Genomic DNA, 15,100 nt, shown 5'->3' on the forward strand with positions numbered 1-15,100 from the left:
ATTTTTTTCTAATTTTCAATAATAAGCCCACACTTTTTTTTTTTATACTTAGTAAAAGCCATAGTCTGTGAAATAGCCTACAAAGGCCGCATATTTGGGCCTCTCATTATCTTTCTGATGTCTTCTACTACTTTCTCCTTCCCTCATTCTGCCTTGGCTGAGTTTTCAACACACCAGGCACACTGGCATCCTAGGGTCTTGCCCTAGCTTTTCTCTCTGTCCAGAATACTCTGTTAATTCTTCAGAGACTTGAAGATGAGAGTTAATCAAACACCTATCTGGGGGATGTCAGGATAGGCCTTGTTGAGAAGGCGACATTTGAGTGCTCTCAACCACGGTCTTTGCTTCTTTATAGAGTATTTAATACCTTCAAACAAACGACATACTTGACATGATAAATGTGCTTATTTGCCTGTCTCCGTCTGTGAGAATGAAGGCTTTGTGTAAGCTTTGTTTTATTCACTGATGTATGTCAGTCATCTAGAACAATGCCTGCCACTTATTGGTGCTGCACAAACATTTAATAAATAAAAAGTAGAAAAATGTCCCAAGGTTTACTCTGTACTTTCAGCTACTATTGATAGGTTTTTGTGTGTTTTGTGGGGTTTCCTTCCCCCAATCTTTAACATTGTGGCATTTTGTTTTCTTTTTTCAATTTGTCACAAGGGTTTTTTTGTATCCTTCATACTTAGTCATTTATAATGACTGCTTCTAACCCGTCAAGTAGAGGGACTATAGTTTACTTAACCTTGCCTTATAACCTGACTTGTTTCTCTGCTCTGAACAGCATGTGACTAGCTGTTTCTCTGTAATTAGAATTATTTTTAGGAATATCTTTCCAGAGTTCACATTCCCAGGTCAATGAAAACAAACAATATTCTTTGCCCAGAGGCACACACTTGACAAAAAGAATAAAGACCATTTTGGACTGTATCACATCCTTCCGCTAGTGGACACATGTTTCTAGATGGTAAGGCTAGCATTAAAGCTACATTAAAATGGGCTGGCAAAACTATAAACCTAGAAACTCAGAAGAAACTGTTTATGGTTCTAGCAGGGACACTGACTAGGACTCAAGCAGTGCGGGCAGGGTATATAACACTGGGTCTTGTTATAAAAACCCCAAGTTGCTCTCTGACATTTAGGACATAGTCTGTGGATTCCACGGTCCAGCAACAAGACTGGAGAATACCTATGTCTGGCCATAAAAGATGTGCTGTATAAAACTGTTGTGATAGACACTGCCTACCTCCCCCTAGGTTATTGGCATTAATTTTCTACTCACTTTTTTGATGAGGAAATTAGTGGGTAAGTGAGTGGAGTGAAAGTGGGTGTGAAGCAATAATTCTGCTCAGGATGAAGGACCTTTTTTTCCTTCCTTTCTTTTTTTTTTTTTTTAATTTTTTTAATGTTTTATTTATTTCTAGGAGAGAGAGAGAGACAGCGTGAGCAGGGGAGGGTCAGAGAGAGAGGGAGTCACAGACTGAAACAGGCTCCAGGCTCCGAGCTGGCAGTCAGCACAGGGCCCGACGCGGGGCTCGAACCCACGAACCGCGAGATCATGACCTAAGCGAAAGTCGATCGCTTAACCGACTAAGCCACCCAGGTGCCCCTCCTTCCTTTAATTCTTATTTTCACCTTTTGGCTTTGTGTGAATTAAATTTTAAGTACATACCTATCCAAACCTCCCTTCCCCTCACTGGGTCCATGCTCCAGAGTTTTTGTTGATTTTTTTTCCACTACCCACATGCCCTGCCCTGTCAACATATCACACTCCGCTTTTAAAGCCAACCAGTGGTAAATGTGATCAGTTAAGCCATGTGAAGTGGGTACTTGTTCTGCAAGATACGTTATATGTTCGTCTCAACCCCCTAGGGGATCAGCATTTCTTCAGGCTCCTTTTCAATATGATGTTGTCACCCAAAGATTTTCAGTTTGGTCCACAGAACACCAGCAGTCCTCAAGACCCTTATAGGGGGCTTATGAGGTTAAAATGATTGCTTTTTTAGTTCTTTTGCAATTTATATCAATGCTGAAAAGCAGTGACAATTAAAATTACTGGAGCCTCATCAAGACACACGTCAAGACAGTGGCACCATACTGTACTATTAATCATTATATTCACTGATACATACTCACAGTTTGGGAGTCAGTTTCAGGTAAGAACGTCCTTAATAAAGCAGTAAAAATCAATCTTATCACATCTTGATCCCAAATATATTTCTTTTTAATATTCTCTCTGGCAAAAAGAAGTATGGTTAAAGCACTTCATGTTTTTTTCCTTTAAGAAGTGTCAGGGGTGCCTGGGTGGCTCAGCTGGTTAAGCGTCTGACTTTGGCTCAGGTCATGATCTCACCACTTGTGGGTTCGAGCCCCGCATCAGGCTGTGTGCTGACAGCTCAGAGCCTGGAGCCTGCTTCAGATTCTGTGTCTCCCTCTCTCTCTGCCCCTCCTCCACTTGCACTCTCTCTCTCTCTTTCTCTCTCTCTCTCTCTCAAAACTGAATAAATATTAAAAACTTAGAAAAAAAAAGTTTCTGTTACCATGTTAACATATCACTAAGATTTTTGCTATTATTTGAATTTGAATTAATACAAAATTTTCCTTTTAATTTCAAATACACTATTAAAAATAAAATCCATGTACAGAAAATCTCTTTGGGGTCCTTAATAAATTCTAAGCATATAAAGTGTTCCTGAGACCAAAAAGTTTGAGAACTGCTGATTTAGCCCAAACAGATGCTTCCTCAGGATACTGAGAGATTAGAAATTGTTTATAGCAAGAGATACAGGGATCATAAATATTTGGGGCTTTTAATGTTACACTAATTACTCTATGGAAGCAACTGCCTCTGCTCAGGATTGGCTCAGCATTTGGTACTGTTGCTAATAACCAAGGTATTTCTTTCCTATAATCAGTCTACCTATCACAGTGGATAGACTACGTGTAATGGAATCTCCCCGCTCCCCCCCCCCCCATGGTCATATCCTCCACTATTTAATGACTATTTCTTTTTTTTTTAAACTTTTTTAATGTTTTATTTATTTCTAGGAGAGAGAGAGAGAGAGACAGCATGAGCAGGGGAGGGTCGGAGAGAGAGGGAGTCACAGCCTCTGAAACAGGCTCCAGGCTCTGGGCTGGCAGTCAGCACAGAGCCCGACGCGGGGCTCGAGCCCACGAACCGCGAGATCATGACCTAAGCGAAAGACGGACCCTTAACCGACTAAGCCACCCAGACGCCCCTTTAATGACTATTTCTAATATTTACTTAGCAATTAGTCTACAAAACACATTCACACTCATTTAATTTCCATTAGCAATTCTTCATTGTTGTCCTCATTTTCGAAGTGAGGCAAATAAGTTGTAATTATCTAGAAATGATATAGACAGAAATCGGTAGTGCCATACGAAGTAAACAAAGGAGCATAGCATAAAAGAATGTGTTCTTCAGTGTTAAAACCTTAATTTGAATCTACCTCCACCAACTGCTGGCTGTGCATGTTTGTGTTTCCATTATATTTAAGTAAGTGTCCCTGGTTTCCCTTCTGTAATGTGGGTAATAGAATACCAACATAATCAAGGAGTTATGAGAATGGTAACTAGATAGCAGTACCTACTGCACAGAAGATTCTCAATATATGGTAGCTAATATTACCTGCTGTTGACTCAAACTCACTGCTAAAAATCAGTTCTTTATTAGGGCTCCTTTGTGAGTCCTAGAATGGAACATCGCTGTAGTGCTGCTGACGGCTGAACGCTCAGACCCGTTCTAAATGTTATAAATATGTGGTAGGAGTCACTGTGGTTGCCCTCCAAGTGAACGAGGTAAGTGAGGAGGCAGTGGATGAGGAGCAAGGCTCTGATTAACTTACTTTGTGTAATCTCTCTATAGGAGAGTTCCTAAGGAGGCTGGAAGAAAAGGAGGCTCTAATAAACCAACTTTCCAGGGAGAAGAGCAGCCTCACTCGACAGATAGAAGAACTGAAAGGGCAACTGGAGGAGAAGTCCAAAGTAATGCATCTATTATTTCTCATCAGTAGCCTGACTGTATGTGTAAAAAATACTAGTGTTTGATGGGGCAGCCTCAATATCTTCTCGTATAAAAGATGAGAGGAGAGTGCCTCAGAAGTTGCGGAAAAAAGAACATGAGGGACCTTGTATGTGCTGGGAAGGACCTTGATCACTGAAGCATCTTCCTCAGTGATTCAAATTGCTTGTCTAGTTTGTCAGATTTAGAGCAAGCAGACTGTGTATTTCCATTTTGCATTATTACTTGAACAGTAGTCAGCAAGGCTCTTTATGGATCTTTGATTCTGAATTGCACCAAGAGGTGGAATTAAATAAATGACCAGAATGAAATAAATGGGGCGGGCTAAATTCAATATTACTTTTATGTTGTCAATAAATTGTACATATTGGTCATTTATTCCCGAGAGGATATATAATGTTGTTAGCAGGTGACCCCAGTGAAAGTGGCTCTTTCAGGTGAAAGCATAGTGACTAACACGAGAGATAAATTCTTTGAGCTCTGGTTATTTCAAGTTAATTCTTTATTCATATTCAAGGCACCTTGTTGCTAACACCCCAAAGTGCCTCACTTATTAGTAATCTCACTGCAAAGGCATCTACTCTGAGGTGAAGGTCATTGAGACTATAGACTTCTGTTCTTAAGTATTTTGTTTTATATCCTCCACTCTCCTTATTTCCTATGTTATACATACGTTTTTATTTTTTAAATGTTTATTTATTTTGAGAGAGAGAGGGAGCTTGTGCACTCATGCAAGTGAGTGAGGTAGGGGCAGATAGAGAGAGAGAGAATCCCAAGCAGGCTCCGTGTCATCAGTGCAGAGCCCAATGCAGGGCTCGAACTCACAAACCGTGAGATCATGACCTGAGCCAAAATCAAGAGTTGGCTGCTTATCTACTGAGCCATCCAGGCGCCCTAATATTATACGCACATTTTAAAAAACTCTTTTTTAATGTTTAGTCTTGACTGAGAAAGAGAGAGGGAAGAAAGCAGGAGTGGGGGAGGGGCAGAGAGAGAGGGAGACACAGAATCCGAAGCAGGCTCTAGGCTCTGAGCTGTCAGCACAGTGTCTGATGCGGGGCTTGAACCCACAAACTGTGAGATCATGACCCGAGCTGAAGTCGGCCACTTAACCTACTGAGCCACCCAGGTGCCCCTATATGCACATTTTTTTAATGTTTTTTTTTTAATTAATTAATTTATTTCTAGGAGAGAGAGAGAGAGAGACAGCGTGAGCAGGGAAGGGTCAGGGAGAGAGGGAGTCACAGACTGAAGCAAGCTCCAGGCTCTGAGCTGGCAGTCAGCACAGAGCCCGACGCGGGGCTCGAACCCACGAACCGCGAGATCATGACCTAAGCGAAAGTCGGACGCTTAACCGACCAAGCCACCCAGGCGCCCCGCTATATGCACATTTTTAAATGACTACCGTGGTTCGTACATCAGACATTATGCTAGATACTTCTCTCATGGCATGTCAATCTTCATATAAGTCCTATGAAACTGGTAGAATGATATCTTTTTATATGAAGAAACCAAGGTTCTGAGAAGAGAAATAACATGCCCAAGGTCATACAGCTAGTAGTAGACAGTAAAGGAATTGATGCAGGTAGTGAGATGATTTAATTCATATTTTAGAAGATCTCTCTGGCCGACTTCCCAGTAGCCTCCAGCTGGTCCATGAGGCCCCTCTGCATTGGCTGCAGCTTCCATCTGTGACCTCCCATCATACATCTGCTTCCCTCATCTCCTCCCCTCCAGGCGCCCAGGCTGCCTCTCTGCCTCGTAAGCAAGCCACCGTTATTCCTGCCATAGGACTTTCTTAGCTGCTCTTTCCACTGCCTTCCGGCCCTTCCTCAAGGGCTTTGGGCAGTGACGGGAAGGAGGCAAACATTCTGCATTGTGTCACTGTTTTAGTTTCTTTCTGCTGTCAGAATTTAAAAACAAATTAATCTGCTTATATGTTTGTTTTGTATATCCATCCACTCACTCCTTTATGGTTCCATAGGGCAAAGACTTTGTCTGCATCTCACTCACTTCTGTAAACATGAATACCTTGAACAGGTGCTCAATAAACATATAAGAGGTAGGCGATTTAAAGCCAATTTTATTGGATTTCAAAATCTGTGTCCTTCTCAGGGTCAGTGTGTATTATTGCTCCTCCTTCCCTGCCCAAGCATGTCTGGCTGAGGCTGTCTTTAACTAAGCCTTGTGCTCTCAGAACTGCATCCGTCTGAGGAGATGCTTTTCTTCTAATGTGCAGAAAGGACCCATGAGGACTGGCAGAGACTCCGCTAGACTCGGTTCTTTCCACTAGACTAGATTATCTTTTGCGAATGATGCCTCTAGGTTAACCAGACCACCATACAAGTGATGGAAATTTTCACTAAACTGAGCTCGGTTGTCCAAAAAGTATGGTAGCCACTACTGCACTACAGGTGGCTATCTAAATTAATATTTATGTTAATTAAAACTAAAACTCAGTTTTGACCACACATTACGCTGAGCACACTTTGGGTGTTTCATAGCCACAAGTGACTATGGTTACCATATTGGATGGCACACGTATAAAATATTTTTATCATCATAGAAAGTTCTATTGGAGGGTCACCTGGGTGGCTCAGTCTGTTGAATGGCAGACTCTTGGTTTTGGCTCAGGTTATGGTCCCAGGGCTGTGGGATTGAGCCCCGTGTCAAGCTCCATGGAGCCTGCATGAGATTCTCTCTCTCTCCATCTACCCCTCTCCTCCACTCACTCTCTCTCTTTCTATCTAAAATTTAAAAAAAAAAAACAAAACACAAAAGTTCTATTGGATAGTGCTGTTTTTAAATGATGAGACAATTTTCAGAGATTTACGTGTGAAATAAAAGATTTGTTTTTTCACTAGTGAATGAAAAGCTGGATCAAATCTCAGTGATCCTTTTTAGTCCAAATAACATCTGAACCTTATCTAGTGCTAAATACGAATCTTACTGTCTAAATGGTAGGGAATGTTCTTGCTACCTGTGCGTCCTCCACTATTTCCAGAACTCCCAGGGCTGCCTATTGCTGAAGCCCACATAGTCAGGCAGGCATTTCCCTAAATAGAACTCTCTTTCCTATTATACCGGTAGCAATTAGATACTCTATCCTTTCTTGTCCCCAATTCTTTCCCTGGTATTATCTTACTAGGTTCAGGTTCAGCTTGCTTTTGTGACAGGTTGTTATTAACCTTCTCTAAAAAAAATGTAAAAATGATGTCACCTCCAAGCGTTTCGTTGTTAATGGTAGTGATGCCCCTCCCCCCCCCCTTTTTTTTTTTTAACATGTGCTATGTCTGTTAAGTCACAAAGTGCCCTGGCCCAGGCCCTGCAGTCAGCCAAGCATGACCATGACCTTCTCCGAGAGCAGTATGAGGAAGAACAAGAGGCCAAGGCTGAGCTGCTCCGGGCTCTATCCAAAGGCAACACTGAAATGGTGCAGTGGAGAAGGAAGTATGCAGACGACATCACTCAGAGAACTGAAGACTTGGAGGATGCCAAGTGAGTAGGGCCAGGCGCACCTGAACCCGGAGGCAGTTATGCAGCAGGGGATGCGGGCAGTGGCTGTGTTTTAAAGGCTTCACGGACACATTTAACAGCTCCTTACCAAGTGTGTGAATAAGCCAGAGACCAAAGCTGAAACAGCCACTGCTGGCAAGGAGCAGGTGCTCCAGTGGCTACACACTAACAATTTTAATACAAAGCAAGAAAGACTATAAAGAGGTCTTGGTGAAAGAAAGGAGGCTCTGTCTAGGGCACAAGGCACGTCTTCGTAGATGATGTGACTTTGAGCTATGGTTTGAAAATGGGCTAGCACTTAAAATCCTAGACTTCATTTGGAACACCAAAATAATCGAGTCTGTGTGTACATGTCTCCATACATTAAAGTCATTATGTCTCTGGTCTACAACCTGGAGACTACAAAGTGGTCTGTGAAGATGGACAGGGATGGCTGGAAACATATCAGGATCTGTCATCATGCCTTAAGGGGCAAACGTTTCTTTGAAAAGAAATCACCCTCAGACCACCTCTAAGGTTAGAATGTCAGTTTTATAGCCGACACTACATAAAGGTGTTAGAAGTCCTTCTCGGGAACTATAGGAGCTTGGGGCCTAGATGAATCAAGACTCGGTGCCGGGGTGTAGCACTGAAACATTTTGCTCAGAGGTCAAAGGACTGTGTAAATTTGAGAGAAAGTGTCAAACCAACCCTGGCTTCATAGTCATTAAAGTTTTACTCAAAAGAATGTGTCCCTGGCTTGGTAGCTTAGCAAAAATTCAGAGCAGATCAATACAGTTCTCTTTAGTTTCAACCAAAAATATTGTTTTCTCAGTTCTTCACCTAAACATTTGAGAGACATGACTGGGCACTTGCTTAACAGTCTCGGTGTCCTGTCCCTAAAGGGGAACCGAGTAATCTGTCTCTGAAGCCACAGTAACTTGAAAAGGGCTTTGGGATGACAGGTACTAAAAATATCTGCAGTACATGTTTGAAAACCTCTGGACCACAGAAAAGTGGGGCTTTGAACTGAAATGGCTCCTCATATCTGAAATATGGCATTTGCTTCTAAAGTAAGATATTTTTTCTTCTGTGATGGAAGATTTCTGGTGCAAGTGCCTTCCAGTCCCAGTGTTTGAAGATTTCCTTGGGAGGCGCAGAAAAGAGGGAAAGTATATAGACCACGTATAACTGCGTGATTTTGTTAGCGAACAAATTGTTGCCCTGTAGCACGTGACAACTAACGAGACGTAACGGACAACGTGGTAGTATCTGAATATCTCTTCTGCTTTAAACTTGGTTGATTATCAAATAAATAAAGCGTTGTCTATATTATGCTTTCCTTCTAAATCACCCCAGGGAGATAGAAAAAGCCTCCTACAAAAAAAAAAAAAGAAAAGAAAAAACCCTCGAGGATTCTTTTTTTTTTTTTTTTTTAATTGGCAAGTTCAGGGTCTGCCTGCTTTGATTTCCAGGCTTGTCTTCGCAGCATGAGTGTGTGTAGCTGAATCAAGCTCACCTGAGACCCAGTTGACTGCTTCCAAATTCCACATTCCCGAAGGACAGGGATTTGGTTTCTTAATCTTCACCTCTCCTTACAGATTCCTCTGCTACTAAGTAAGCAACTTACTTAGTTGCTTACTAAGTAAGTAAGTAGTTGCTACTAAGTAAGCAACTTGAAGAACAAATGGTAGTTGGTATGAAATGTAGACAATGTTATCAGTGAAATGAGGGTGACCAACTTGTCCATTTTGCCTGATGGACTTGTGGGCTTGCCTAATGTTAGCACTGATAGCCCCATGTCCTGGTGAAACCCTTCCGTATGGTTGGTGCGCCAAAGTAAAATCCCTATTTTCTGGTACCAACTGGGTATTTCTAAAGTAGTTAAAATACATGTAATTATTTTACAAGACTTGTTTTAGATGGGTTAAAGCATCAGAATCTCCTTTTTTCTCCAGCTTTATTGAGAAATAATTGACATCCATGTATCTATATTGACCTTGACATGCTGGTACCACGTCTAGATTCATTTGAGCCCCAAACTATATACTATTGAATAGGTTTAAGGTATACAATGTGAAGATTTGATATATGTACATATTGCAAGGTCTTTACCACAATGTGGTTAGTTAATACAACCTCTGCCCTATGTAATTAGCGTTTGTTGTCATTGTGGTGAGACCACATTACAGCTCTACTCTACCAGTAACTTTCAAGTATATAAGACACAATCATTAATGATGGTCATCATGCTACACATCAGAATCTTCTCTAAATATTTAAGAAAAATGAAGCAAAGCTGCTGAACACAGACTGGGTTTTGAAGGCTTCCACCAAAAAGGGACTGTAGAATCACATTGCTCAGATGGGCTAGTTGTGTGGCACATGTTCATTCCAGAGGGTCTTTTTCTGTTAAATAATAGTAGATCAGAAAGAGCTTTGGTACACACAGTACCTTTCATCTAAGTGTAATGAATGGGTAAGAATGGGGCTGCTAGCGTCCCTGCGGGAGATGTGAGCGAGAGATCACATTTCATCCATTAGAAAGTCTCAGAGCGTTGCATTGTGGGGGTGGCGGAGGAAGCACTTTAATAAGCCACTCCGTCTCAGAGGATGCTGGAGGGACAACAGCAGGGGAGAGTTCCCCCCCCTCCCCCCAGCAGTGGGACCTGTTAAGTGTGCATAACAATGGAATGGATTTGAGTACATGAATTTGAGAAGAGGACCTGAGGTGGAGAAGAAATTCAGAGAAAGACAGAATTTTGGCTTATTTAGGAGCCACGTGATAAGAGGAAAAAAGGATGAGCAGGAGAGAACCAGAGAATGTTCCATGGAAGCAATGTAGCTAGGAGATCTTTAAAGATTAGACGCACTTATGAACTTTTTAAAAAAGACATTTATTTGTTTATTTTGAGAGAGAGAAAGAGAGAGAGCTGGGGATGGGGAAGACAGAGAGATTGAAAAAAAAAATCCCAAGCAGGCTCTCAGCAGCACAGAGCCGGACTTGGGGCTCGAACTCACGAACTGTGAGATCATGACCTGAGCTGAAACCAAGAGTTGGATGCTTAACTGACTGAACCACCCAGACGCCCCAATGTGCCTAGGAACTTTTAACAACTGCTTACCGTTGGCAGGGTGTTCAGTACAATCTTCTTCTTTCTCCCATTTCTTCAGTCATCAGTAAAGTCTGTATTGCTTATAGGAGGTTTAGGGTAAGCAAATACTTACAGGATTTAGAGGTCCTGAGTTCCAAGACCAGGTTGGTAAAGGGTAGGGGAAAATAAAGCACACGTGGACACAGGAGCCAGAGGCTGATGGCCAGCCAACATCTGGGCCCTGTAGGCACAAGGAGGTCATTTCCAGGCAAGAGCTGCCTTTGCTTGGTACCATTAAGCCAACCTCAGGGGCCACCCTATGTTGGACCCAAGCACTGTGTTAATCCAGGACAAACTGGGCGAGCTGTCTGAGGGCTGAAGTGTCACCTGCCATTTGGTTGGGTCTCCCCTTCTCAGGAAGAAGCTGGCAATCAGGTTGCAGGAGGCTGCCGAAGCCGTGGAGGCAGCAAATGCCAGAAATGCCTCCCTGGAGAGGACCAGGCAGCGACTGCAGCTCGAACTTGGGGACACCCTGTGGGACCTCGGGAAGGCCCGGTCCTCGGCAGCTGTGCTGGACCGGAAGCAGCAGCACTTTGACAAGTGCTTTGATGACTGGAGGCAGAAGCAGGCGGAGTCACAGGCGGTGCTGGAGGCCTCTCAGGAGGAGGTGCGCGCCCTTAGCATGGAGCTCCTCAAACTCAGGCACGCCTGCGAGGAGAGCACTGAGAGCCACGAGACGCTTCAGAGGGTGAACAAGAATCTCCAAGGTACTCAGCAGGGCTTGGAGCCAGAGCAGGGCATGGCGGTGTCGGGCGCCCTGGCTTCCAGGGCAGGGCTGTACTCCATGGCAGACACTTAGGCATTGTCGTGGTCTGGCTCAGGTTTTCCCGTTTCCATTTTTAGTACTCTTTTTGGAAGCCTTTTAAAAATTACAGTTATTATTTTTATTAAATTCTAAAAATAAGACTACTCTCTTTTATTTTTTAAAATGTTTATTTTTGAGAGAGTGTGAGTGGGGGAGGGGCAGAGAGAGGGAGACCCAGAATCTGAAGCAGCCTTCAGGCTCTGAGCTGTCAGCACAGAGTCCCACGTGGTGCTCAAACCCACAAACTGCGAGATCATGACCTGAGCCAAAGTCAGAGGCTTAACCAACTGAGCCTCCTAGATGCCCTGAAAAAGGACTACTTTCTGACCTGAACCCTAGGTTCTCTGTCAAGAAAGCCACTATTAAGAATTTCTTTATCATCCGTAGTCTTACCGAGATTTCCCATGCATATATTCATGCGTGTATTATTCAAATTTCACAGTATCCAACACCTTTTCTCTTTTTTTTTCACTTGTCAGTATATTTTCTAGTTTAACAAATATTTCCATAGGCTACATTATGCGCCGGGCTCTGTTGTATATGTAACCATTCGTTATTTAATTCTCAGAACAGTCCTATGTGTTAGTTTCTTTGTCTGTAAAATGCAGATTATGTTAAATCATGTAAGATTAAGAAGTGGTCCAAATTCACAGTTGATCAAAAGCAGATCTGAGATTGGAGCCCGGCCAGCTTGACTCGAGCATATACACACTTAACTACCAGCTATGCCACCTTCCACATGCCTTGCAATTCTCTTTGTATGTCTGCACAAGGAGACCTGCGTGTGATCGCTAATAGTTCCATAGTGTTTTGTAATAAGGATGGTAAATGTGTATTTAACGAGACCTTATTCAGTTTAGATATGATGTTTCTCAATTAGAAGTAATACTATGCTGCACATATATTTGTGGACATGTAACAATATTTCAGTTGAGGTAGATTCCTAGGAACAGAACTGCTGGGTTAAAGAAATGAACTTCTAAATTTTGAGCTACTGCCAAGCATCCCTTCAGAGTGACTGCCAGCTTACACCAGCACCATCAGGGATGTGCATTAAAACCCTGAGATGCCCTGGGAGCAAGTTCATTACTGTTGGAGACATAAATGAATGTTACCTCCCTGTTGGCCCACATAGTCCACGATCGGGTCACTGACTTGGGATGTGACAGGTGCTGGGACAGTGGTTAGAAACCTTTAGCGGCATCCAAACCACCTGGAGGGCTTGTTCAAATAGTTGACTGGACCCTACCCCCAGAGTTTCTGATTCACTGGGTCTAGGGTGGGGTCTGAGAATTTGCATTTCTAACAAATTGCCAGTAAGGCCAGTGCTGCTGGTCTGGGGACCACACTTGGTTTGGGGTGGGGCTTAGGTAGAAGTCTTTTCATTTTTTTTTTTTTAATTTTTTTAACGTTTTATTTCTGAGAGAGAAAGAGAGAGAGAGAAAGCGTGAGAAGGGGAGGGTCAGAGAGAGAGAGAGAGAGAGAGAGAAACACAGAATCTGAAGCAGGTTCCAGGCTCTGAGCTAGCTGTTAGCATAGAGCCCGAAGCGGGGCTCGAATCCACGAAGCGTGAGATCATGACCTGAACGGAAGCCGGATGCTTAACCGACTGAACCACCCAGGCTCCGCAGTAGAAGTCTTTTCAAAAGCTCTCCGAGCGATTCTGAGGTATGGTCAGAGTGGAGAACCACTGTCCTGAATTTTCTTTTGGAAACCTTTCTTCTGGAGAGGGTTTATGAGAGAAGGACTTATTACATAAGAATTGTCATCTAAAGGGCTTGGTTTTGTAACTTTTCTTTTTTTAAAAATTTGTTTTAATGTTTGTTTGTTTGTTTGTTTGTTTGAGAGAGAGAGAGGTGGGAGGAGGGGCAGAGAGAGAGGGAGACACAGAATCTGAAGCAGGCTCCAGGCTCTGAGCTGTCAGCACAGAGCCTGACACAGGACTTGAACCCACAAATGGTGAGATCATGACCTGAGCCAAGGTCCAGGTGCCCCATAGTTTTGTAACTTTTTAAAACTGTTGTCACATCCCATCATATCCCATCCCATCCCATCCCAGCCAGGGATCTCAAAACCAGAGGAGCAGGCATGCTCTTGAGCTCCTTCTACCACCTCTGGACTATGGGTAATTCCCAGAGCTACTTGGCCCTCCTCCACACCTCTTAGTTACTAAAGAGTTCCTTCATAAAGAGGCAGAGATGACAATAACAATACTGAATGGTAGAGGCTTTGTCACTTCTGGATGCCTTTTTCTGTTAAGAGACTTATGTTCATGAGAGACTAGCCATAAACCTTCAAGTGCTTGACCTCCTTTGAAGTCTTTGGTCTCTCTGGGCTCCTATGTCTACTTCTGGCAGGCAATGACCCAGCTTATGCTTTAAGTTCCCATTGTGGTGTTGAGTGTCAGTGGACAAAATGGCAGCCACTGCTGTCAAGAGCTGAGCACTTACACTGGAAGTATAAAGATTCAGGTCTGTGACTTAGAGCACCACCAGGCAGAATCTGACGTGGCTCGGATAAGAAGTACCGCCATATGAAGTTGTACAGGTTGTTCTTGGCACAGTACTCTGAGAAGCACCATCCTTTCTAGTTGTAGTGGGTAACTTTCTGGCAGGTGGCAAAAGAATGTATTGAAGAAAGACTTCGTCTAATTCAAACAAGGTCCTATATGTGCCAGTAGTGGCCTTGCCATCAGGCTTCCAAGGATGGCATGACTACGGTCCCAGGGATACAGTCTGCTGTACCTGACAGTATGGGTCTGAGACAGGTTTTGTTCACTAACTTTGGTTTTCTTCCCTTCCCAGAAGAGATTTCTAATCTGACAAATCAGGTGAGGGAAGGAAAGAAGAACTTGGGTGAAATGGAGAAGGCCAAGAAACGGACTGAACAAGAGAAGACTGAAGTCCAGGTGGCACTGGAAGAAGCAGAGGTATTACTTCCAGGGAGCAAAGGTTTTTGTCACTGTGACAAAGCAGGAGATCTGCTATCCAGTAATAATAGCAGCCGCAACAACAAAATGACACTTCTTCGAGTGTTAACTACTACATGCTAGAGACTATGCCCAGTGCTAGATATGCATTATTTTGTGTAACCGCCCTAGCAAACTATTGTTCCTATTTCACAAATGAAGAAATTGATGCTCAGAGAGCAGGATAAGCAGTAGCAGATGCATATCTACCAATTGCAATGAAAAAAGGAACAATGTCTCTCTCGTTCATCAATTCATCCTCAGTGCTTAGACCTTTACTATTCAAAATGTGGCCCAAGGATCAGCTGCCTGGAACTGCATTGCCCTGGAGCTTGTTAGACATTCTGACTCCCAGCCCTCTCCCCAGATCTACTGAATCAGAATCTGCATTTTAACAAGATCCTGTAGCATTCATATTTACACTGACATTTGAGAAGCACTGGCCTAGAACATTGGCTTGGTGTGTAGTCGAGGTTCAACAAATATCTGTTGAGTGTCGAATGAATCAATAACCTCATATCTCCTCCTCTCTTTAAAAAAAGTCAGCCCACATTTTTTTCCCTAAAAAGCTTTAGTTTTAAAAATGAGATTCAAAGTGATGTTCTCAAACATTTGCCCTGGAAGCTCAT

The 15,100-nt window shown here is 43.0% G+C and overlaps 1 protein-coding gene across 1 annotated transcript in view; it reads left to right on the top strand.

The window, feature by feature from the left end:
- Positions 1–15,100, top strand: part of MYH15 (myosin heavy chain 15) — a 150,882-nt gene that overhangs the window by 88,455 nt on the left and 47,327 nt on the right. The window contains exons 29-32 of the mRNA XM_039244987.1: positions 3,893–4,011; positions 7,350–7,546; positions 11,056–11,405; positions 14,308–14,432. Coding sequence (XP_039100918.1) covers positions 3,893–4,011; positions 7,350–7,546; positions 11,056–11,405; positions 14,308–14,432 — 791 coding nt within the window. The remainder of the gene's footprint in view (positions 1–3,892; positions 4,012–7,349; positions 7,547–11,055; positions 11,406–14,307; positions 14,433–15,100) is intronic.

Source organism: Hyaena hyaena, unplaced genomic scaffold, assembly GCF_003009895.1.
Source record: "Hyaena hyaena isolate Hyena2069 unplaced genomic scaffold, ASM300989v1 scaffold_251, whole genome shotgun sequence".
In the NCBI taxonomy this organism is placed as follows: domain Eukaryota; kingdom Metazoa; phylum Chordata; class Mammalia; order Carnivora; family Hyaenidae; genus Hyaena; species Hyaena hyaena.